The sequence below is a fragment of the Achroia grisella genome, unplaced genomic scaffold (assembly GCF_030625045.1).
Source record: "Achroia grisella isolate CSIRO2021 unplaced genomic scaffold, CSIRO_AGI_Agris_v1 utg241, whole genome shotgun sequence".
NCBI classification, from domain to species: Eukaryota; Metazoa; Arthropoda; class Insecta; order Lepidoptera; family Pyralidae; genus Achroia; species Achroia grisella.
Window position 1 is genome coordinate 2,366,738 of NW_026712734.1, and position 21,762 is coordinate 2,388,499.

At 30.3% G+C, this 21,762-nt stretch overlaps 4 protein-coding genes across 4 annotated transcripts; 2 read left to right on the top strand and 2 right to left on the bottom strand.

Moving 5' to 3' along the window:
- Positions 1-3,321: 3,321 nt before the first annotated feature.
- On the bottom strand, positions 3,322-6,562 carry LOC131842592 (uncharacterized). Its single transcript, XM_059191169.1, has 7 exons — positions 6,408-6,562; positions 6,107-6,311; positions 5,719-6,027; positions 5,022-5,127; positions 4,463-4,578; positions 3,970-4,031; positions 3,322-3,507 (listed from the first exon to the last, which is right to left on the bottom strand). Exons 2-7 carry the CDS (start codon positions 6,290-6,292, stop codon positions 3,435-3,437), a joined length of 852 nt encoding a protein of 283 aa, XP_059047152.1. The 5' UTR covers positions 6,293-6,311; positions 6,408-6,562; the 3' UTR covers positions 3,322-3,434.
- Positions 6,563-6,917: 355 nt separating this feature from the next.
- Positions 6,918-9,623, top strand: LOC131842590 (uncharacterized). Its single transcript, XM_059191168.1, has one exon. It carries the CDS (start codon positions 7,147-7,149, stop codon positions 8,881-8,883), a length of 1,737 nt encoding a protein of 578 aa, XP_059047151.1. The 5' UTR covers positions 6,918-7,146; the 3' UTR covers positions 8,884-9,623.
- Positions 9,624-11,881: 2,258 nt separating this feature from the next.
- On the bottom strand, positions 11,882-16,016 carry LOC131842490 (zinc finger protein 675-like). The gene is made up of 8 exons (XM_059191027.1): positions 15,682-16,016; positions 15,389-15,512; positions 14,554-14,683; positions 14,059-14,189; positions 13,575-13,717; positions 13,235-13,436; positions 12,521-12,639; positions 11,882-12,029 (listed from the first exon to the last, which is right to left on the bottom strand). The coding sequence occupies exons 1-8, from the start codon at positions 15,765-15,767 to the stop codon at positions 11,903-11,905; spliced, it is 1,062 nt and encodes a 353-aa protein (XP_059047010.1). The 5' UTR covers positions 15,768-16,016; the 3' UTR covers positions 11,882-11,902.
- Positions 16,017-16,120: 104 nt separating this feature from the next.
- Positions 16,121-21,489, top strand: LOC131842489 (zinc finger protein 675-like). The gene is made up of 10 exons (XM_059191026.1): positions 16,121-16,441; positions 16,640-16,769; positions 16,879-17,008; positions 17,493-17,689; positions 17,924-18,102; positions 18,523-18,718; positions 19,640-19,755; positions 20,385-20,647; positions 21,079-21,106; positions 21,378-21,489. Exons 1-10 carry the CDS (start codon positions 16,311-16,313, stop codon positions 21,439-21,441), a joined length of 1,434 nt encoding a protein of 477 aa, XP_059047009.1. The 5' UTR covers positions 16,121-16,310; the 3' UTR covers positions 21,442-21,489.
- The last annotated feature ends 273 nt before the right edge of the window (positions 21,490-21,762 follow it).

Sequence of the window (21,762 nt, forward strand, 5' to 3'; positions counted from 1 at the left end):
TAACAAAAAAGTTATCACTAAGCTGTGCATCTCTACCTAGTAAAATACGCTAGGTATAATTTTTTTAAGTACTTACTATTTTTAAGTATTTAGAATAAAAAATATTATAATAATTACATTAATGTCGTTGGTGTCCTACCGAAACTAGGTTTTAGAATAAAACAGTTCTGTTTTTGTGGTAGTCTCTCGTACAATTATATTTATATTAGATTGCTACCGCTTGTCAATTATCAAATTATAAATATCGAAAGTCAATAAAAAAATTAAATTCCAATAAATATCTTGATATGGCATGCGACATATAAAATCTTAACGTATAGGATGAACTAAGACTATAGTACAGAAATTCAACTGTTATTTATATAAATTTTTTGGCCAATTAAATATTAATTATACTACTGATTAATATTATTGATTTTTGAATGACATAAGCACTGTAGTCAAGAACATGGTTTCAAACGTTCTACAAATTTACTGCTGTTTCCAAAACTAAATAATTTGTGATAAAACTAACCGAAACAGTAATTTCGGTAGGACACTAATTATCGTGTATAATGTTCGTAACATTTTTTACACCTTAGGTGTCGTAAACCCTATGTTGCTACATTGTTAATGAAGCCTTGGTATTTGTCTTAATAATACAAATAATTAGTAAAAGACAAGTGGCCAAATTATCGTCCAGATCTAGAAGTAAATGTGAATATTACTTATTTATTGTAATCTCTATAGGATATCAAATAACGCAATCTCAAAGTATCTACTTTATACTAAATGTTTTGTATACGTAGCGTCAAAATAGTAATATTTTATTTCTATCAGATTAATATATTTTGGATTAATACGTTAAAATATATGATGAAAATATTAATTACATCTTTGAATTTAACTAATTCAAAGTTATAATTGAACATGGTAATCACTTAACTGTTGGAATTTTTATTTATACAAGTTAAAACGGGTTTTACTAAACTCCGAACTATGATTAAATAATCTATCAATATACACCCTCATTACCAGTATAACCAATGGTTTGTTTTAATGTAATAGACCAAGATCTTTATTATCTACATAATAACTATAATAACTTTTGTTGTAGTTTTGATTTGTGTAAAGCATTTAAAATTTTATTTATAAGTTTAGTCGAATATAATTTTTCATGTAAATCGCCATAAATTTTGAATGTTTCATACAATTTTTCTTTGACACCGTCCTTGTAGGTTAAGGTTGATGGTAAGTAAGTAGAGAATAAGCGTAGAGTTGTAGACACCACTATAATTTGTTCGTTTCAGGTTTCAGATTAAAAATGGTATGGATTTTGGTGACATCTGACTATGTTATGTTCAGTTATTCAGCAGTATTTATTGTAGACATAGCTCTCTCATAAAATGGAAATGGCTTTCAGAACAAAACATTTCTCAATTGTTCTGATATATGACAATAATGGCAATTCTTTATTCAGATGTAGTTCTAATTTGAAATGCTAAAAATTGTAGTGCAGTTACAGTTGTTTGAACTCGAATTAGTGGTAATCTCATCCATCAATCTCAAGTTTACATGAAATTTCAAATTGTGTAAGAATTCAGATACTACTTTTTTCTAAGTATAAATATTTCTCTATATATTTATGGGAATGCATAAAACAAAAAAAGAAAATAATGAATACAAAGAGAAAATATATATATATAAATTATACAACTATAAGATTAATATTATTTATTATGAGCGTATTCGATGTGTTATTATTAATATAGTTTATATATTTTCTATTTTATTATGTTGTCTATTTTATTTTACAATCTACATCTAAACGTTTATACAATTGTTAGTGATAATGACAGATAAAATGTGTGCAAACACACGTTCTAACTGTATAAGTTCGATGAATTTACTCAACATAAGTTTTTTTCAGGTACATTGTAATTTTTATTTATTCAAATATGTGTGATATTATTTTTGTTGCGGTAATAAAATAGAAGTTTTAGTATTAGTAAAAATAAATTGTCATCCTTCTCTCATTATTGTTTTATTAAATAGTAATTATTCTGATAATTTCGAAGTGTGAAGGTTGAACTCTTTCATTTGTCATTAAATGGATGCAACAGCCCCTCGTGTTCCTAAATAACCACCACGAATAACAAGTGTACCACTTCACGATTACGTGACTCTCCCTGTGTGGCTTCAATGTCTGTAGTTAATTAGGTTTTAACAAGAGTAATTTCATGGTAAATAAGGTATCTAGACACGCGGTAGCGTGTCAAGCCGAGTTTCAAGTAAGAGAACTGGCGAGCAGCACCGTGTGTATATTTACACGAACCATTTGGAACTTTTGTATAACTCAAAAACTCTTTCACATAAACCTGTCAAATTTGGTTCATATATTGAGACTTGCGAGGTAAATATGTGTTCCAAATTTCATAAACATATCTCGAACGGTTATTTAGATATTAACGTCCAAATATCGTCATTTTTATCACTGATCAACTATAGATCAAAATTATAACCCACTTCCAGATGACCTAGGTAGTTCAAATTTGGCATGCAGATAGGTAATTAGGTGAATATAAAGGAAAAAATCTGAAACTGGTAAATTGTTATCATTTTATCATAATTTTTCACTTTAATTGATTCTATTTCAACTTATATTGGACGAATACTAAAATTCTATGAAAACGTCGATAGCTACCAATTAACTTTGATCCATCATTCAAGATCATCTTGTATAATATTATATGAAAAAAAATTTACGTTCACCCCTTCACATAATGGATAAAGCAAACTTCAAATATTTATTATAAAATAATAATTTAGATTCTGTCTAAAATATACTCGTACTTATTTTAGTCGAAATATCATATACCCCGAAAACATACGAAAATACAGTAGTTTATCAAAAATAATTTGGTATTAATTAACTTATAAATAAGTACGTCGTATAATTTGTGTACAAAAAGTAATGATATCCCATCAAAAACATAAATGTGAAATGATAGCCGAGTTTAATATTATGATATATGCCTTGATTGTTGACTTCTACGACAAAAGAGATGAGATCTAAATGGGTGCCAAGTTCAATGGTCTGTCCTGAAATGTATTTATAACAATATAAAATATAATTTCTTCTTATAACTTAGGATAATATACTGTAGCCTAAGGTCTGACTTGGCTACTTTTCATATACCAATGTGTACTGTACGCGAGTAAAAGTAGCTAATAATTCTAGTGCAAAGAGCTTGTTAACATGGATTACTGATTTGTAAGGTCGGTACTAATAATATTGTTACATTCAAAATTATTACTTATGGAAAAAAATTAGAGGCGTTATAATATAAAGCATTGTTTATTATAAAATAACAAGATCATGATACTGCCCGTATTTCTACGAAACAAATTACAAATTCCGTTATAAATATAAGTGTAAATAAACTTAAAATTAGTCAGTCTCTGTTGATGCGCCGCCACCAAGGTACACCGGTGACGTCCTCTTCAGCGCAAATATTCACTGTCGGTCTGCAAAAATTAAAGAAATTCTATTTTCTTAACGAAGGGTTCAACGGGTGTTAGAGGTTTAAAAGGGATTAATGACATTCACAAATCTACAGATTATATACACATCATTTAACAATTGTAATCGAACTGTACAAATTAACTACAACTTGAAATGATTCATATCCTAAAATAGTAAACCTATTGTTTTTATTAGGACTCAACACATGAACACGTAGCGTCAGCACCATTGCTGGCATGAGATTGTGTCTTCTCGTCGTTTGAAGTTTTAGAATAGCTGTATCGGTAATTCTCGCCTTTGAGACTATAAAAAGATCGAAACCAAGAGATAAGGCTAATAAAACTAACACACTACAATAAGTTCAGGCCTATTATTATTTTAGTCTACCTAATTTCGATAAAAAGTGGCAAAATAAAGTGCATAATATAAATCCTATGTCTCATTATTGATGAAAAAACTACTACCTGTATACTTGACTATGAGGTAATGTGGACGCCAATAAAGGGCAAGATGTGGCTGGTGGCTCCTGGAAATGTAAAAGAAACTATGCAAGTAATTTTTAGACAACATAATAATTTCGAATAATATTATAAATGTGAACTCTAGCATATAGAAGTTTTTGGGACAGTGAAATAAAAATTGCTTTATTTCCGGTCTATCATTACATTTACTAAAAATTAAGTTATTTTTTAACATGTAAAAATATATAGAAGCTGCAGAAGATTTGGATTCAATCTAGCATTTATGATTTGCTTGCCTACTTCACATACTATGCTATATTGTAGACAACCCTATTAAAACCCACAATTTTAGTACAGTAATAATATTAATTATAACTTTTACTATACTGGAGTATATAGATTCTGACAGAATTGACACAAATTGTATAATGAAAGCACTCACTAAATTAAAAAGTTACATATTTATCAGACAATTGAAGTTTTCAACTGCATTTACCTGAATGGATTGCATAGGTATATGCATATTAGCCCGAACTTTACGTTGCTTTATTTCTCGACGTACGCAGCATTGTACACCAAGCAATACAGCACATACACAAGATGAGAGGCATCCTGAAATTATTAAATATTCTCATAAAATATATCATACTTTTATTTGTTAAATATAATGTGCACTTGCCATAAACAAAAAAGTGCATAAGTATTGTGGATGACCAATTAATAGAATAAAAGAGATTAGATCTACTTCTAATAACATTGTAATCATCTAATCTGCTAAATTGATATTAGTAGAAATATGAGTATTCTTATTATCATGAAGTCAACTTAATATTAAGAAATCCCTTCAAATATTTCATAAATATGTATATGGATTCACATGCCTCACGTTTGCTGTCACTACTTATAATAATAAAATTAATTCATAGTTAAAATATTTCATAAAATATATAATGTAAAATTTACTTTTTAATGGTATATGAGTAGAATGGTACTTTATTTATTTTTAATTAAATATTAATTAAATACTTAAATTTAGTTATCAAATTTATACTTACCAATATAAACTAAGACTCCAAGATCTCCATTTCGGTTTGTACGCCTCAATACAATACCAGCAATGCATAATGAAATCCCTGTCAATATACCTACTACAAAAATTACCTAAAATATAAATAAAATCATTTTTAAATGGATTATTGCTAAATTATTGATAGTACTTTTTAAATTATAATATAAAAAGATGATACAGTAAAAGATATCCAAATTAGTGTATAAAACTGAAAATGATTTCATCAAAATGGCATTATTGTTTAGAATTACAGTGAAAAATGTAAAAAATGCCACTATCAACTCCATGTACCCCTGATTAATCATATTGATTCTGAACTAAAATATAAAAAACATTACTAGTTGTTAAAAAGGTATTAGAAAAATTAAAAACCATTTGTATATAATATTGTAAACCAAGAAAGTTGTATGTACAGTATTTATGCAATTCTTACAAATATAACACTAAATTAAAGTTAATGTATTATTGATAATGTCTTTTAAATTATTTATTTAGCATAATTCAAGTATTAAAATATTTTAAATCTCCATGGGAATAAAGTCTCATGATAAAGTGGCCACAAGTAATGTTGTTCCCTTACATTGCAATCCATATAAACCTGCACATCCAGTTATACTGTTAAGTTAAATAAATATTAATGGGTTCAGGTAAAGAAATGAAAATTTAATCAAGAGCATTATTACCTGTAAAATATAGTAGCATACATATTCAAATCCTGGACAATGTCCTCCACAAGCCCCTATTATAGGCACTTCTGGGCTCACTGATGGCACTGGCGGTATGGGGGATCGGCTAACAGCTGTTTGTGGCTCAACATCATACAATGGAAGGGAAAATGCAGATGCACATTGTGGGAATGTGTATGTATCAGAAGCATGTTGTATTGTTTCGCCTTTCTTATATTTTCGCCAGGTGTTACCACCATAGGGTGATTGATAGACGGGGGATGGTGGTCCATAATTTCTTAAAGTTCCATTATAATACTGAGGGACCTACAATAATACAATATTTCTAAAATAATATTATCTTGATTAGAGACTTACTTCTTAACCTGTTTTAACGAATTCTTACATGATAGGGATTATCTGACGTTGAGCTATCTGTTCCAGTAACTTGGTATACTGGAACATTGATATCTTCCGCCCACGGATATTTCGCCCTTTGCTGTGCTGCTGAGGTGAATTGTTGTTCACTCCGAGGCACTACAGTGGTCTGGTAAGGGTGAACACTACGTGGCGAGAGTTGTTGCTTAAACATGATTCTATTTATTTGTTACCTACAACAAAGTGTGAACATTTCGTTAAACAGGTGCTCAAAAAATTAAACAATACTATCTTATGACTGTAGGAACATGTATAAAATTTAAACTAACCTCATTTTTAAATTTATTGTTTAGGTAACCTAGTTGTATCTAAAAATAATATAATATCATTTAACAAAATGTATCAATTGTGTATTAACTTTATAAACATTAGCAACAACAAACTAAGAGAAGAACCGAAGCCGCCATATTTGTAATTTAATGTCACACGCAAACTGTCAATGTCAGCCAATGTATTGGGAGTTTGTCTATACAATCACAGACTAACATCGAAGGACACCAAAATGAAAAGACTAGAGTAGGATGTTTGATTATTCTCGACATCAAGCTCTTACTTTCTGTCTTGTTTCTCTTTGCGAAATTTTAGTAAGAGTAAGTGCAAAAGAGTATATTTATTTAAAGTGGACTATATTACATGCTCGTACTACTATTCCACATAAGTATTTATTTTGTACAAGCCAAGCATAGAGTACAATTCATAGTAATGAAAGCAAGCAAAAGTCAAAACCATTTTGTTAGAACGAACAGCAACCAACGTTGTGATTTATAAATTAAATTAAATTTCTTTAATTATTGTTATTAGAAATAGCTAAAGTTTTATAATGTATTAAGTTTTTTAGCAAGTATCTTTTTTTGGAAACTTATATACGTTTCCAACGTTGCTATAGATCAAATTTCCATATGAAATTAATTGTTTCATGCTTGAGAAGTCAGAAGGAAGTAAAGAAGCAACCAATGGAATGAAATTGAAAGGTTTATGTAGTGTCCAGTGTAGTCCAAACTACAAGTCATGATTGGAAAGGGAATCATGCCTGTGGACGGAGTGACAAGTGTGCTCGAAGAAACCGACAGGACGGGTCCAGTTGCCAGTAACTTTTGCAGAGATTTCATACGTGGGTGTTGTAGTCGTGATAATTGTAGATTCATACACGAAATTCCACCCACAGCTTGTCTAAAGGAGCTATTCAGATTTTGTCATGACTTCCAAAATAAAGGTTGCTACAGAAATAACTGCAAGTTCATTCATAGTACTGTTGAGGAGGAGGAGAATTTCTATAGCAGTGGTGTACTCCCTCGGGATTCTCGTAGTGTACCTGTGTGCCAAGCTTTCATACATGGATCTTGCACCAATCAAGACTGCAAACTATTCCATCCACCCGATGTGGGTGGCAAAGAAGTAATGCCAGTACTTATGGTTCCAGGACCAACATATAATCGTCCATTGCTACCAGTGAGGGATGATGATTCACCACCTGAGGCTAAGTTTAGAAGATTTGCTTATGAAAATACTATTGACAAACAAATACTAAATACAACAAATATATGTCGAAATTGTGAGACTTTGGACCATAAGGTTAAATTACTGCATGATAATATCAGTGTACTGTTAAAAAAAGTGGCAGAATTGACAGAGAAAAATGTACAATTAACATCAATGAATGAATTTTTGTTGGAACAGACAGCATCAATAAGAAGTGAACAATCTTGTGTTATTACATCACGACATGGCACTTCTGCTCCTGTATCTCTTGCTACTGTGAGTGTGACACCAGTTGTAAGCCTTGCTGGAGCTCTTCCAACATTGGTCCCTGCAGCAGCCACTCCCAATCTAGCATTAGCACCAGCTGCCTCTCGTGCCCAGCTATTAACACCAGCTCCTCAGATACTTACAGTGAGTACTACTCAACAGCTTGTTGGGAATTCTGGAGCTCTGATAGTCACTAGTGCTGGTGCCCAACAGTTAATGCAAGTTAGTGACTCTGGCACTCTAATGGGAGGTGGGCAAACTGTGGTGGTAACACCTGCACAATTAACACTAGCACCACCTGCTCAGCAGTTGATGAGTAATTCACAGACAACTGTACAACAGTTAGTACAACAGTCAGCTTTACAATCTCAAGTAGTCTCTCAACACCAGGCACCGCAGTTTGCAGCTGCACAGCAGTCAGTACAACATCTTGCTGCAGCACAGCAGTCTGCTCAGCATCTAGCTGCAGCACAACAGTCTGCTCAGCATTTGGCAGCCCAACAATCTGCACAACACTTGGCTGCACAGCAGTCAGCCCAACATTTGGCAGTACAGCAGTCAGCACAACATCTGGCTGCACAACAGTCAGCTCAACATTTGGCAGCACAACAATCTGCGCAACATTTGGCTGCACAACAGTCTGCCCAGCACTTGGCTGCACAACAATCAGCACAGCATTTAGCAGCGCAACAGTCTGCCCAGCACTTGGCAGCTCAACAGTCAGCACAGCACTTAGCTGCTGCTCAGCAATCGGCACAACAGTTGGCAGCTGCAGCACAGCAGTCAGCCCAACAAATAGTTGCTCAGCAGTCAGCCCAGCAACTTGCTGCTCAACAATCTGCACAGCAACAGCTAGTGCCATCTGCCCAACACTTGGTCCATCAGACATCTACTCAACAGTTAACTATATCCACTGCTAGTCAGCCTATGGCACTGCCAAATTCACAAGCACAGCCAATAACATTCCCAATAATATCCCAAAGTATACTGCCTCACTAAAATCTGGATTTTATTCAAGTGTTAACAAGTGATGTATATGAAGAGTGGAATAGTAGATAAACATTCATGTATCTCTTATTAGTAAAGATAACATGTATGCCTATGACTACCTATAATAGCAAGTGTGTGATTTCATTTTCAGTTTATTTAGCAACAGATACTGTTTTAGCCAAAAATATAGACATCTGAATTATATATGGTAGTTGATTGATCAGTATTTTTATGGTTAAGATGTTTGTCCACTTATTTTTGTAATATTTGAATTCAACAAAATATTTTTATCTGCAACTTTTTTAAACATTGTCATATTACAATTAATGCAATTTTAAATATTATAATAGTGGTTTTACCTGCATTAAATATATCAAAATAAAATATAGCCTATGTAGCATTCTGATGCATAAGCTATATTACTGTAAAGTTTTATTAAAATCTGCTTAGTAGTTTTAGTGTGAAAGAGTAATAAACATCCCATACTTAAAAACTTTATAAATGTGAGATGTATTTAATTAGTGTTGTTATTTTTAAGAACACATTTCAAAACTGGCATAAATATGTATTGTTTAGTATAATTATAAACTTTGTAATGTAATTAAGCTAAACTTTATAGCTGAGGGGAATTAAGAGTAATTTATTAACTTAGGTATAACTTAACAGTTTCTAACTTATTGGGATTCACTCTAAATTACTTTTATTTTTTTACTAATAATAAGCTGTTATTGCTGCTACTATCCCTGAGTATGTACCTACTAATAATATATTATGTTAATTTGGCCAATATTTTATGTTAATTTCCACATACTTAAAAGCTATCATGTAAATGATTTTCTTTTTTAAAGTAGTTAAATTCACTGTATTGTACTTATCTGTTAAGCGATTACTTTGCTTATGAATCTGCTCTTGGTGTTAACTATCCTGTTTTATATTTGATAAGTTTTATTTCTGTGTTGGTTCCATATTATGTTACGATTGTAATTGCTTTTTATGGAACAATATGTTATATTTTGTATACACTTTTGTGCCTTGTCACAGTAATAGTTTTATGTAAAAATATTCTCGAGTTGTCACTATCACTGTGATAAAGTACTAACAAGCATTTGTTTGCCTCCGCCATTATTTTTTTTCTTTTCGATCTGTACTACACTATAATGTTAATATTGTCAGATGGTATCGTTGTGAGATCGTTACATTGTGTTCTGTATTATCTTAACTACAAACTTAGAGGAGGTGGGGCATTAATTTTGTGAAGTTTTTTTATTTATTGTCTCCCTCTCTCTTTTGGTGAGATAAGTTAAGACTTCGTACGTAAGATTTTACTTTGCGTTTGGATTTGTTGTCGTGTACGTCCTCTTTTATTATTTGCCCTATTTTATTAATAATTTTGTAATACAAAATTGTATTAATTATTATATTTGTAATATGTACATTGACCATTTCAGTCTTAAATGAGATTTGGTGAACATTTGCTGGGCTACTAATTACGTAAGCTCTAAACGGGGAGAGAGAAAGAGGGGATCATCATTTTATATTATTAATAGACACGTTTCCTCATCCGATATCAAACATAAAGTTTGATAGAAAATAATAATTTGTAACATTAAGTTGTAATAGTATTTGATTATTGTTTTACAACAATTTCAATTAGCAGAATGCTTACATAAACGGCTGTAAATTAATTTAATAATAAAAATAATTGAAAAACGCCTATTAAAAATTATTTTTTACCCCCAAAATAATCATCATTTTGATCACTATCCATAAAATTATTAATATTGGTATAGGTACAGGAAAATAATATATTTTAGGATACTGCGATAGAATGTAATGATTTAGAAACGTTGATGCAACAAAAAAAAATGTATATATAAAAATAATTTAATAATAAATAAATATTACTTATGAGTATTAGCTGCTAAAGCTGTCCGGATATAAAATATTTTTCTACTGATACTATGTAGATTCACGGAAATATTTCTCATATTAAGAGAAAACAATGATATGCCAAGATGACAGTAAGATACTGAAACAATTTTATTAATATACCAAATTAAAAAATGTCCTGCATAAAAATTTTGGCACTATATATAGTGTAAGAAATACACGCCAAAAAGTAGGTATTTTATAGATACCGGCAATTAACTACGCTGCCGCATAAATTTTGTGTATAAATAAAACATTGCATAATCCTCTTAGTCTATTGTTTTGTCCAAATCAAAGATTTCTATTGCAAATCGCTAAATATCCGCTTCGGGGTCAATTTAGTGAACGAAGCTAAAACTACTCTGTTATTATGTACTATTATATACATAACATACTAGTTTGAAATCTTACGTGGTTAAGTTAACACACATGTTTCAATAAACATATCTCGTCATCTTTAGATGTGGGTAATAAAATTGTAAAACTGTGTATTTTTAAATATATATACCGAAAATTATTGGCAATGAATAAATATATTTAAAAAAATCTAATTAATTTCATAAATGAAATACAAAAATCTTAATAAGTAATAGGCGGAAAATTAATTAATATAAGTAAAAACGCGTGCTTTTCATACACTAAGCAGACCCCAAATTCTAATAATATAAATTTTCGAAGTCTACAGAATTTACTTAATGAATTATTAAGTAACATGCCTGTCTTAAAAACGGTAAAAAACAAGTAGGTCGGAAGGTTTAGTGCAGATTTTGGTACCATGTCTACGGACGCCATAATTATTTTGCATACATAATTGCACATGCTTTTGTTATGACCTCGGTGGTGTAGCGATTTAGTATACCGCTTTATATCCGATAGTCGCGAGAGATTACTCGCACGGTACAAAATTTTTCTATTCATTAGTATGTTTCTATTGGTCTGGATGTTTTCTAATTCTATTATATGTACAAGTATTTACGTAAAAAATGCATTTAAGTCTTTCTATCAGTTTTAGTACCCATATCACAAGCTGCTTAGTTAAGGACTAGATGGCGCTGTTGGAGTTAGCCGCATTTATATATGTAGGTAGATACTAATATGTTTATTCACAATTATTAATTTTGTTTTCATTGGGGTCTTCTGTCTGGTGCTGTAAATATGATGGTAAACGGCCTTGCCTTTCGCCTTTGATTTTGTGAATTTTCCAACGGTGGCCTTGTAAAATTTTTCTGTAAAATATACAAATATTTTTTTTATATCATGATTTTTTATATTATTTATATACAGATTAGATGTAATGGGGTGTTCTTTTAATAACTTTGTAGCGGAAAGTAAGACAAAATATATGTTCTCATCAAGGGGTATTTTTAGTGTTGGTAATAGTGACCAATACTAGTAATGTGCCATATTAGGCCCACTTTCGCGTGGGTAGCTCTGAATACCATTGTGGTTTCATGTTTTTTAATGTCTACTTTTCATTTGTGATTATGAGTATATTTGGTTGTATTGGTCTGGATATTTTTTATGTAAATTATATAGTATATATAAAAAATATACATTTTAAAATATTTCTTAGCAGTTGTCATATATAGGATTTGTGACTGTCCTCACTAAGTTTAATAACTACTTTTCTCATAAGAATTATCTGTCATTTGATGTGAATTCATAAAAGTTTCTAATGGCAAAAAAGCTTTGTTTCCGTATTTGTGGTTTTACTTACTTGGTATTGAATTTTTTGAAACAGACATCGCATTTCACAGTCCCTTGTCGGAGATGTATGTCTTTTATGTGCCTTTTCATATCATGCTGATAAGAAAATGCTTTATCACAGTAGCTACACTGAAACAATTAAAAGTTAAACTATTTTATTTTAGAATTGCTAACAAGGACTGCTGTCAACAGAGCCGCTAGTTCATATTACCAGATTAAACTCCATTTGATCCTTTTTTGTCTAATTCCCAGTGTATTTGCTATGAAGGGACTACGGGCCTGGACTCAACTTTCATTAGTGTCATGCAAAACAGGCGTGATTAGTAGCATAGGATAATTTTTGTTTTGTTTCTAGACTAGAATACAGAAAGTAATATTTTGCTATGGAAGCTGTATAAAGGATAAGATATGTTAGCATAATTACACAGTTTGTAGATAATACCTCCACTTTATACATATAATTAATAAATATAATGGGATATTGCCACGTTTTATTTTTATTGAGTTATCGATAAAACGTGCTAAGATCCCATGATTTTTCCTAATTATACGTATACGTATGACGTTGGCGCTTACATGTAGACGTGTGACATTGACGATGCTCACACATATGGCAATAGTTACTATGTACTATCAGGACGGCCGTCAGCTTTTGCCACTACAATAAACTTATTGGATATAGTTATGCCTAATTATTATCATCTACTAACATAATGATAAGTACCTTATAAGGTCTAGTATTACTATGGACATGTCGCATGTGCTTAGCTAAGTTACTCGCTGTTGTGGTAGCCTTTGGACATTGCGTGCATTTATATGGCTTGTCGGTCATGTGTGACCTCTTATGTACTCTTAATAAATCCATTGTGCGACCTTTGTAGGGGCAAACTTCGCATTTGAATGGAAAAATGTTTTCATGTGTACCCCTGAAATAAAACAACTTTTATTCAGATATATAAAAAAAATGACAAAATTTATAGAGAATATACTATTAATTTATGTGTAAGTGAACATACGCGAAATAGCTAGCTTATAATAAAATTAATAAAATATATTTAACATACATGTGCACTAGTAAATTAGCATTTGAACAGGCAGTTTTTCCACACACATCACAAAGAAATCTTTTCTTGGTTACTTCCTCAGGGGGTTTTGGAGGCTTGGATACTTGTATATTGCATTTTTCTAAATGATTATTGTAGGTAGGCTGTTGAAATTAAAAGGTAGTAGTTAATATAGAGTTGATATAAATTAAATGGCGAGAGATAATAGAGAGAAACTAGAGCACACAATTTAAACACAGTCATAAACTAAGTTTTTTAAAAGAATATGATTGACTTTTACAAAAGTATCTCCTAAATCTAGGCCCAATATTATGGGAACAATTTTTAAAGACTATAGACAGGAAGACTAAAATTATAAATTTATATTACACCACAAAATTTAGCAGTATTAATTTAGTTTTAAAATAAATAAATGAGATAATTATTTAAACTATCTGCTAGAAATCAGAGAGATCTTTATTGTCCAATATTAAAATTAACTAACCAAATCATAAAACTCTTTGTTACAGTTCGAACATCTCCATATTCCTGAATTATCTTCTGAGAATGAAGGAGAAGGTATATTATATGAGTCTTCACTCTCGCCTTTTATTCCGTTTTCATTGTTATCAAATTCTGTAAATGTAAATTATTTCAAATATATAAATAATAAACATTAGGAAATTGTTAATTATCAGCATAGAATATTTTAATAAATTATATTAACTATTAATTTATTAATAAATTATATTAACTAAAATTTAAATTATTTATTTAGTATAATATTTGATAATTCAAAACATATTATCAAATGAATTATCAAAAATTATACTAAATAAATAAATATTTTATTTACAAAGATTTAATTATATACCTTGGTAATTGCCTATAAATCACATAAAGTGTTATACTCATCTTTTTATTGTATTTGAATTATCTCTTATTTTAATATTGTATAAGCAAGGTTAAATAGTTTAATAATAAAAAGAAATCAATTTACCTTTTTTTACAGACATTTCAATCATCTGCTTATTAGTCTTCTGACACAGATCTCTAAATGTTATGCACCCATTCAGCAGATCCAGGCAACTTTGACACATGTGTTTGGAAAAGTTGTCTGTATTGTTTACCTATGATTAAATTAATTGAGAACAATGTCATATTAAAATCTAACACCACAGTGTTATTCCAGGAAAAACTCAGGACCATTTAATCAACATTTATAAAATATTAGCTGTGTATGGAATTTGGTCTACCTTAAAGGATAGGATAGTTTTTATTGACCTTAGTATTAGAACACCTGCACCATAGCAATAAAGTGCTGGGGCAATTTTAGTAAAATATAAAATACAAATAGATAAGTTGGGATGGAAGTATACTATCAGTACATTTTTTTTATTTTAAGAATCTCATTAACCTTCTATCCACTATAATACTACTCAATACTATATAATTATGATATATTTTACTAATATTAATATCAACTTCAAAATCATTTATTTACTATATCAATGTTTTTATTCAGTCTGTCAGTTTAATGAATGTAGACAATAACAAACATATTAAACAACCTTCTATTGAATTTAACTATAGACTGACTATCAAGTCAGAATGTGGAGTTAGGGCTATTTTTTATTACCCATAATGTTAACAAACTAATAAAGAACAAACTTTATGCTACTAGTAATATTATTTTAAAAGCAATATGATTTTTTAATCATGAACTGTATTTTTAGAAGCTGATTGAATATGAAACTTTACTTCTTGAATTCAAAGTAAGCTAAACATGATAGTAGTTAACTTCTATATATTAATACAACTACAATTTCACTTACTGTAACACCAGAAAAATTTTTGATTTCTTCTGGAATATCTGGTTGTAGAAAATTATTGAAAATTGGAATATCTGCTCTTTCATGATTGCATATTCTGCACATATTTATTTTTTTCATTGAATGTCTGAAAAATACAAACTGTTTAATCTGCAGGAAGTGTCTAATGATGTGCTAATTATTGAATGAGTTCTCTTAATAATAATCCCAGATTTTTGTTTTTAAAATACCACAGTTAGTCTAATTAAAAAAATCATTGAAATATATGGGTATTTTATACATAATGTTGAACTTACTTCTTCAGTTTCTTCTTTTTCTTTTTGTGTTTAGACTGTAAAGCGTTTGCAAATAACATAGACTTTAATAATAGAAAAGAACTCATATTTATTTAAAACTTTTATTCCAAACCAAAATAATGCACCTTTATTATTAAAATAAGAGCAGGATTATTTATTTATTTATAAAGCTAAGCACAAACTTGAAATAATATTAAGTTAAGCGCTATAGCAAAACAAAAAATGTAGATAAATAATATTGAAATTGTCATAGTGACATGACAGTGTCACATAGTACAGATATGACTGATTTTTTTTCGAATGATTCTTATTAAATTATTCTAATTGGCCGCAGTTACGCTTCACGCACTAAGGATAATTAAAAAAATCCCCCTACATTGGAGCCATAGACTTGTATGATTTATATTTAATATATCAATGTCAAAATTGTTAAGACTGTGCATGTCTGTCTGTCACACAGAAATCAAACAGTATGTTCCTTGAAAAATAGAAACATAGTTCGAAATGAATTCGAAATTTTTATATTTTTAATAATTATTTTACTATTCTAGTGGTTATATTTCTGAACATTAATCGCTGGTTAATTTTGAGTATATCAATAAAGATTAGTCTTTCTAAATATTATTACTATGGCGGTATATGTGACTAAAAATATGTTAGTAAAATTAAACAGATTGAGCTATTCAACAAACTATGTAAACGACTGTGAGGGAAGCAGTAATACCAGTAATACTGACCACTGGGAAAAACTTAAAGATAGGTATTAATGATCAATTACATTTTAGTTTTCATTCGGTTCTGCCTGTTAATATAAAAGTAATAATACATAATCGGGGTTATGTTATAGTTACCTTTTTTTGTTATTGTTACTTTTCTTCGATAGTTCAAACTTACACGAACTAAATAAATATATACGATAATGAAACTAACATAACATTGTAAAAATTATTTATTCCAGCGAAAGTACTGAACGTTTATCTAAGGACATGATCTGTAGAGTTTGTGCTAAAAGTGGATGTACACCATTGACAGAAAAGATAAATGGATATGATATAACAAGTGCTATTCGCAGTATTACAAATGTTAATGTAAGTTAATAACATAATATAATATATAAGTCAATCAAACTAAACTATCTCCAAGATTAAAGAATGATTAAAACTGTAGTTAATAATAAACACTGATTGGTATTTACAGATTGAGCTCAGTGACTCTTTGCCTAAATATATTTGTACAGATTGTTTGGGACATTTGAAGACTGCCATGACTTTCAAGAGAACATGTGAAACATCTGATAGGAAATTTAGAAAAATATTAAATCCTATGGGTATTTATTTATATTATTACAGTTTGCTAAGTAATTAATTGTTGACTGATATTGTTAAGATTTATAGTTTAAATAATGTTGTATCAATAATAATAAATGAAGTGATTGCTGTAGATGGAGCATTCAAGCACTTGTATTCAACTCAGTTGTATTGTTGTACTTACTTATGATTGCAAATACTGTTGGTAATTGAATTGATTTATAGATGTGACTATAAACATACAATTTACCACAAGGACACTCGATAGCAATTTTCCCAAAATTTAATATTAATGTAATATAATAGTAATGATTTAAAAATAATTATATTATATATTATAAAATAAAACAGTATAAGTGAAATTATTTATTAAAATAGATAATTTTAATCTATAACACAATAGAAGAAATGTTTTCTGATTCTTGTATTGCTTTGTACAATAATTTCTGCCATTAGGTTTTACATATTCACTCTACTAATATTTGTGCATTTTAAACATTTTAGGTGATCCATCCATGCACTCATATCCATATTCTAAACATGATTTTCAATTGATTTTACATCAAATGAAACAAAAAAGAATCAACTATGAAGAGAAATTGGAAAAGCAACGAAAGAAAAGGGAGAGATTAGAACAAAAGAAAGTGCCTAAGATAAAGCAGTTTCAATGTTCACCTTGTGATATGACATTCCCAAATAAGGTAAAAATGACATACTCTTAGAAATCGTAATTCAGCAGGAATTAAATACAATGATTTATGTAGACTGCACAGAGGTTGCATGCTGGCCACACTTACCCTCTCCACCAGAGATACTGGAAATATAATATATTCTGATTCTTTGGCCTGTAATCAGCTCTGTTTCAGCATTTCAGCTCTCATCGGTATTTCTGATATTTACTAGATTCTTTGTATATGTGGTTTTTTTTGTTTCAGGAGAAACTGATACTTCACCGACGTGAGAGACAGTGCATGCGGCGTGCCTGTGACGTATGCGGGCAGCTGGTGTTGAGCATCACACAACACATGCGACACATACACAAGCAGACTGTGCGTCACAAGTGTTCCACTTGTGGCAAGGAATTCCCAATTATTGCTCGACTTAAAAATCACATGTATGTTATTTCATATTTTTGTTTTTTCATTTGATGACTAATTTTAATCTATTTTATATATTAGAGTTTAAAAACTCAAGGTTAAAAAAATATTTTAGTATTATTATCTGTCTGTAGGTTTGTGTGTGAAAATCTTAGAAGCAGTTAAAATGCAGAATTCACTGATGTATACTATACTATATGTATACTGTTTCTGTTTACATTTAATATTTGTTTTATTCCAATTGGTTCACAAATAAATCAATAAAATGTTATAAATATGGATAAAGTGTTTCTATTTGGTAATCTAACAATATGGAGACACTGATGTTAATATTATTTGCAGTAGATTGTATCACACATAGGTTACCTTTTATTTAAAAAATTAGAGTGAGTTGATTTCACTGTTCGAAACAAGTTAAATATTATGTTTATTTTTAGGCTGGTCCATACAAATACATTCAATTTCTTTTGTGACCTCTGTCCATATAAATGCAAGCACAAATACTACCTTGTGATGCATATGCGCACACACACCGGGGAGAAGCCTTACAAATGCCAACAGTGCCCAGCTACATTTGTGAACCCCTCTAATTTAAATAAACACAAACTGACACATCGGGAAAAACAATTTAAGGTAAATAATAATTATTTACTGGAACTGAACTGACTAGCGACCCATTGATAGTAAGTGGCAAACATCATGGATAGAGATGAACAGCACCACTAAATTGGCCATATGTATTATGAAGCACATGGTATTCCTTATGCCTTGACATTCCTGGAGGCTAATGTGTCCTGCATCTGCATCCTGTAAATTCATTACCTTGTCACCCTTCAAAATGGAATACTTAGCAACCCAAATAGTTGAAACAGACTCATGCAGACTTTATACAAACCCTACTTACCTTTACTTCTGTTATTATTGGTATTGGCGTGGGTATTTCACCCGCTCAGTAGCTTACTCAGTGAGCTGTGGTTCGAGTGTTCAAAGTGATTAGGTAGTGAAATTACAGGATAAGAGGCATGACATCACAATCATAGGTGTCACATGTTAATGTGATATCCATACACAGTGCACACACATTCATCTGTTCGTATTATTTTTTTAATAAAATAATCCTTTTTTGCTATATTAAAATAGTATGAAATATTGCAAAAATGTATTTAACAAAATACCTAAAACAAATAAATTTTATTTCATAAATGAGCCAATTGCTTTTGCATGGCAGTTTGAATGGCACCTACATCGAATCTATTTTTTTTTTACGATCTGACATTATTCTCTATCGTAGACTCTCGTTCCTGACACATTCCATCCTCTTCATTAAAACATAAAGATTTTTTTTAAACCAATAGCGATAACCTGGTAAGAAATAGAATAGAAAATCATTTATTCAAATAAACTTAATTTAAGCACTTTTGAATAGTCGTTCGGAAAGCTGTCTCATCACAAGAAGAACGAGCAAGAAACTTGTGTGTTGCTCTTTTAAATTCCAATTACATATATAAAAGAAATTCTACTGACTGTTAAAAATAATTGGTTAAATTCTTTCAGTGTATGTTGTGTGAGAAAGCATTCCGGACGAATACGGCGCTAAGGGAACACCAAGAAGCTACACACTTGCACATCAAGCACACATGCAACTTCTGTGGCAGGGATTTCTGTTATAAGTTCGTATTATTTTTTAATAAAATAATCATTTTTTGCACTATATTAAAATAGTATTAGAAATATTGCAAAAATGTATTTAACAAAATGCACCCATATTCTTTTAAGCAATTTCTGGCAAACAACCTTTATTCCTACTCTTTTTTTTTAATTTTAACGTTGTACTAACCCAAGACCATTCTACTCTAAAACAAATAAATTTTATTTCATAAATGAGCCAATTGCTTTTGCATGGCAGTTTGAATGGCACCTACATCGAATCTATTTTTTTTTTACGATCTGACATTATTCTCTATCGTAGACTCTCGTTCCTGACACATTCCATCCTCTTCATTAAAACATAAAGATTTTTTTAATGCCATTAACTAAACCAATAACGATAACCATTATTAATGATATTTTTTTAAATTAAGGGATACAACTTACTAGCTCTGCCTGAAACTTACGCATGAAATTTATAGCCTACGTGTTAATCTGATGTATAAGCTATATCACTGTATAGTTTCATCAAAATTCGTTAAATAGTTTCTGCTTGAAAGAGTAACAAACGTCCATCCACACTCACAAACTTTCAAATTTAAAATATGAATAATTAATAAGATTATTAATTTCTTATTACTTCTACATTCAGATCAGACCTTCGCAAGCACGAAATACGAAATCACAATCGTATGAAGCGTGATTACATCGGCGGCGAACCAAGTTACAAGCAAGTAGAAAGGATGCAGAAATTGCAGGAGAGCGAAGATATTGGCAAGTGGCGTATACAAACCGTAGACGAGACAACAACCGGTCCTGTAGTGCAGGCCACATACATTGATCAGAACCTACAAACTACACACTCTATGTACTTCTCTGACGTCAATGGAATTATACAACAACAGCCTCAAATGGGTAAGCAATTTCTTTTGTTAATCTGCATGGTTATAATTAGTTACCCATTGTTAGATCTTAACATTTCTGCCAATTTTCACTTTTTTCACAGCATTGTGATGGGTGGATTGTAAGTGGTGTCTTTTAAGGATAAGTTTGTAATTAGTATTATTACTGTATCTAAAGGTCGAATAAAGAATATATTATTTTGTGTGTCCAAATATCATAGACTGGTCTTCATGGAGAAAACATCGAATCGTCGTTCGATTAAAAAAAATATATCGTATCAATGTTCTCTATTCCGTCTATCACTAGTCTAATGACGAAAACAACATACTTTTGTTCTCATTTATGCTCAAAATCCTGTTCTTAGGGGTTGCTATGAGGCTATGCCATTGAGGACACGTATATTATATTTAATAAATTTAATGTGTGTATATTTTTTCTTCCAGTTCAACAGCCGACTGTACAGTTGTCATTGTAAGTAACATTTTAATAAAGAGCAGTATATTTTTAATTCAGAAAATGCGATATTGTTTATTATTTTTACTGAACTTATGAATTATGTCCATTATAGATGTTTAGTATAATTAAATGCTCCTTGCTATAATTTTTACGACTAAATAATATTATAATATATAGTTATTGAACTCTTATTATTGTCGACTTAAAGTCGAAATTGATTAAGAAAGATTTGTTATTACTAAGTATATATTTTGTTACATAAAATATATTTTTTTATTTCATATAGGCCGGAGCTGGAAATGAAGAATGAAGTGAAAATTTACGATGCGCAGCAAGGAATTTATTTTTAAAATGATATATAATAGAACTCATTACATTATAGCGGTAAGTATCATGTTATAATTTGATAACATGTAAGTATCATGTTAATATTTGCCTTTTCACTTTTTATTTGTGATATATAAATCTAAATAATACTTTTACAAAATGTAACTACAAAATATATATATAGCCTTAAATCTACATTTATTATTTTATTACCAATTTCCCAAATAAACCTTCCTTTTTTTTACAAAGTTGTCCATGTGCGTTTAGCAGATAAGAGATGCGACGACAGTAGGTATAGTCTCCGCCTAACTATTTAAATAGAGAGAAGCGACGCCTGGCACTTA

What these genes read in the sequence shown, in the direction of transcription:
- LOC131842592 (XM_059191169.1), bottom strand. Translation starts at nt 6,292, where the DNA reads ATGTTTAAGCAACAACTCTCGCCACGTAGTGTTCACCCTTACCAGACC. An exon ending in CGTCAGATAATCCCTATCAT is followed by an intron (nt 6,028 to 6,106) that starts GTAAGAATTCGT and finishes GTATTATTGTAG; the next exon opens with GTCCCTCAGTATTATAATGG. An exon ending in TACCTATGCAATCCATTCAG is followed by an intron (nt 4,032 to 4,462) that starts GTAAATGCAGTT and finishes TTACATTTCCAG; the next exon opens with GAGCCACCAGCCACATCTTG.
- LOC131842590 (XM_059191168.1), top strand. Translation starts at nt 7,147, where the DNA reads ATGATTGGAAAGGGAATCATGCCTGTGGACGGAGTGACAAGTGTGCTC.
- LOC131842490 (XM_059191027.1), bottom strand. Translation starts at nt 15,767, where the DNA reads ATGAGTTCTTTTCTATTATTAAAGTCTATGTTATTTGCAAACGCTTTA. An exon ending in AAAAAGAAGAAACTGAAGAA is followed by an intron (nt 15,513 to 15,681) that starts GTAAGTTCAACA and finishes TGTATTTTTCAG; the next exon opens with ACATTCAATGAAAAAAATAA. An exon ending in TGAAATGTCTGTAAAAAAAG is followed by an intron (nt 14,190 to 14,553) that starts GTAAATTGATTT and finishes TTACATTTACAG; the next exon opens with AATTTGATAACAATGAAAAC.
- LOC131842489 (XM_059191026.1), top strand. Translation starts at nt 16,311, where the DNA reads ATGGCGGTATATGTGACTAAAAATATGTTAGTAAAATTAAACAGATTG. An exon ending in TGGGAAAAACTTAAAGATAG is followed by an intron (nt 16,442 to 16,639) that starts GTATTAATGATC and finishes TATTTATTCCAG; the next exon opens with CGAAAGTACTGAACGTTTAT. An exon ending in ATATGACATTCCCAAATAAG is followed by an intron (nt 17,690 to 17,923) that starts GTAAAAATGACA and finishes TTTTTGTTTCAG; the next exon opens with GAGAAACTGATACTTCACCG.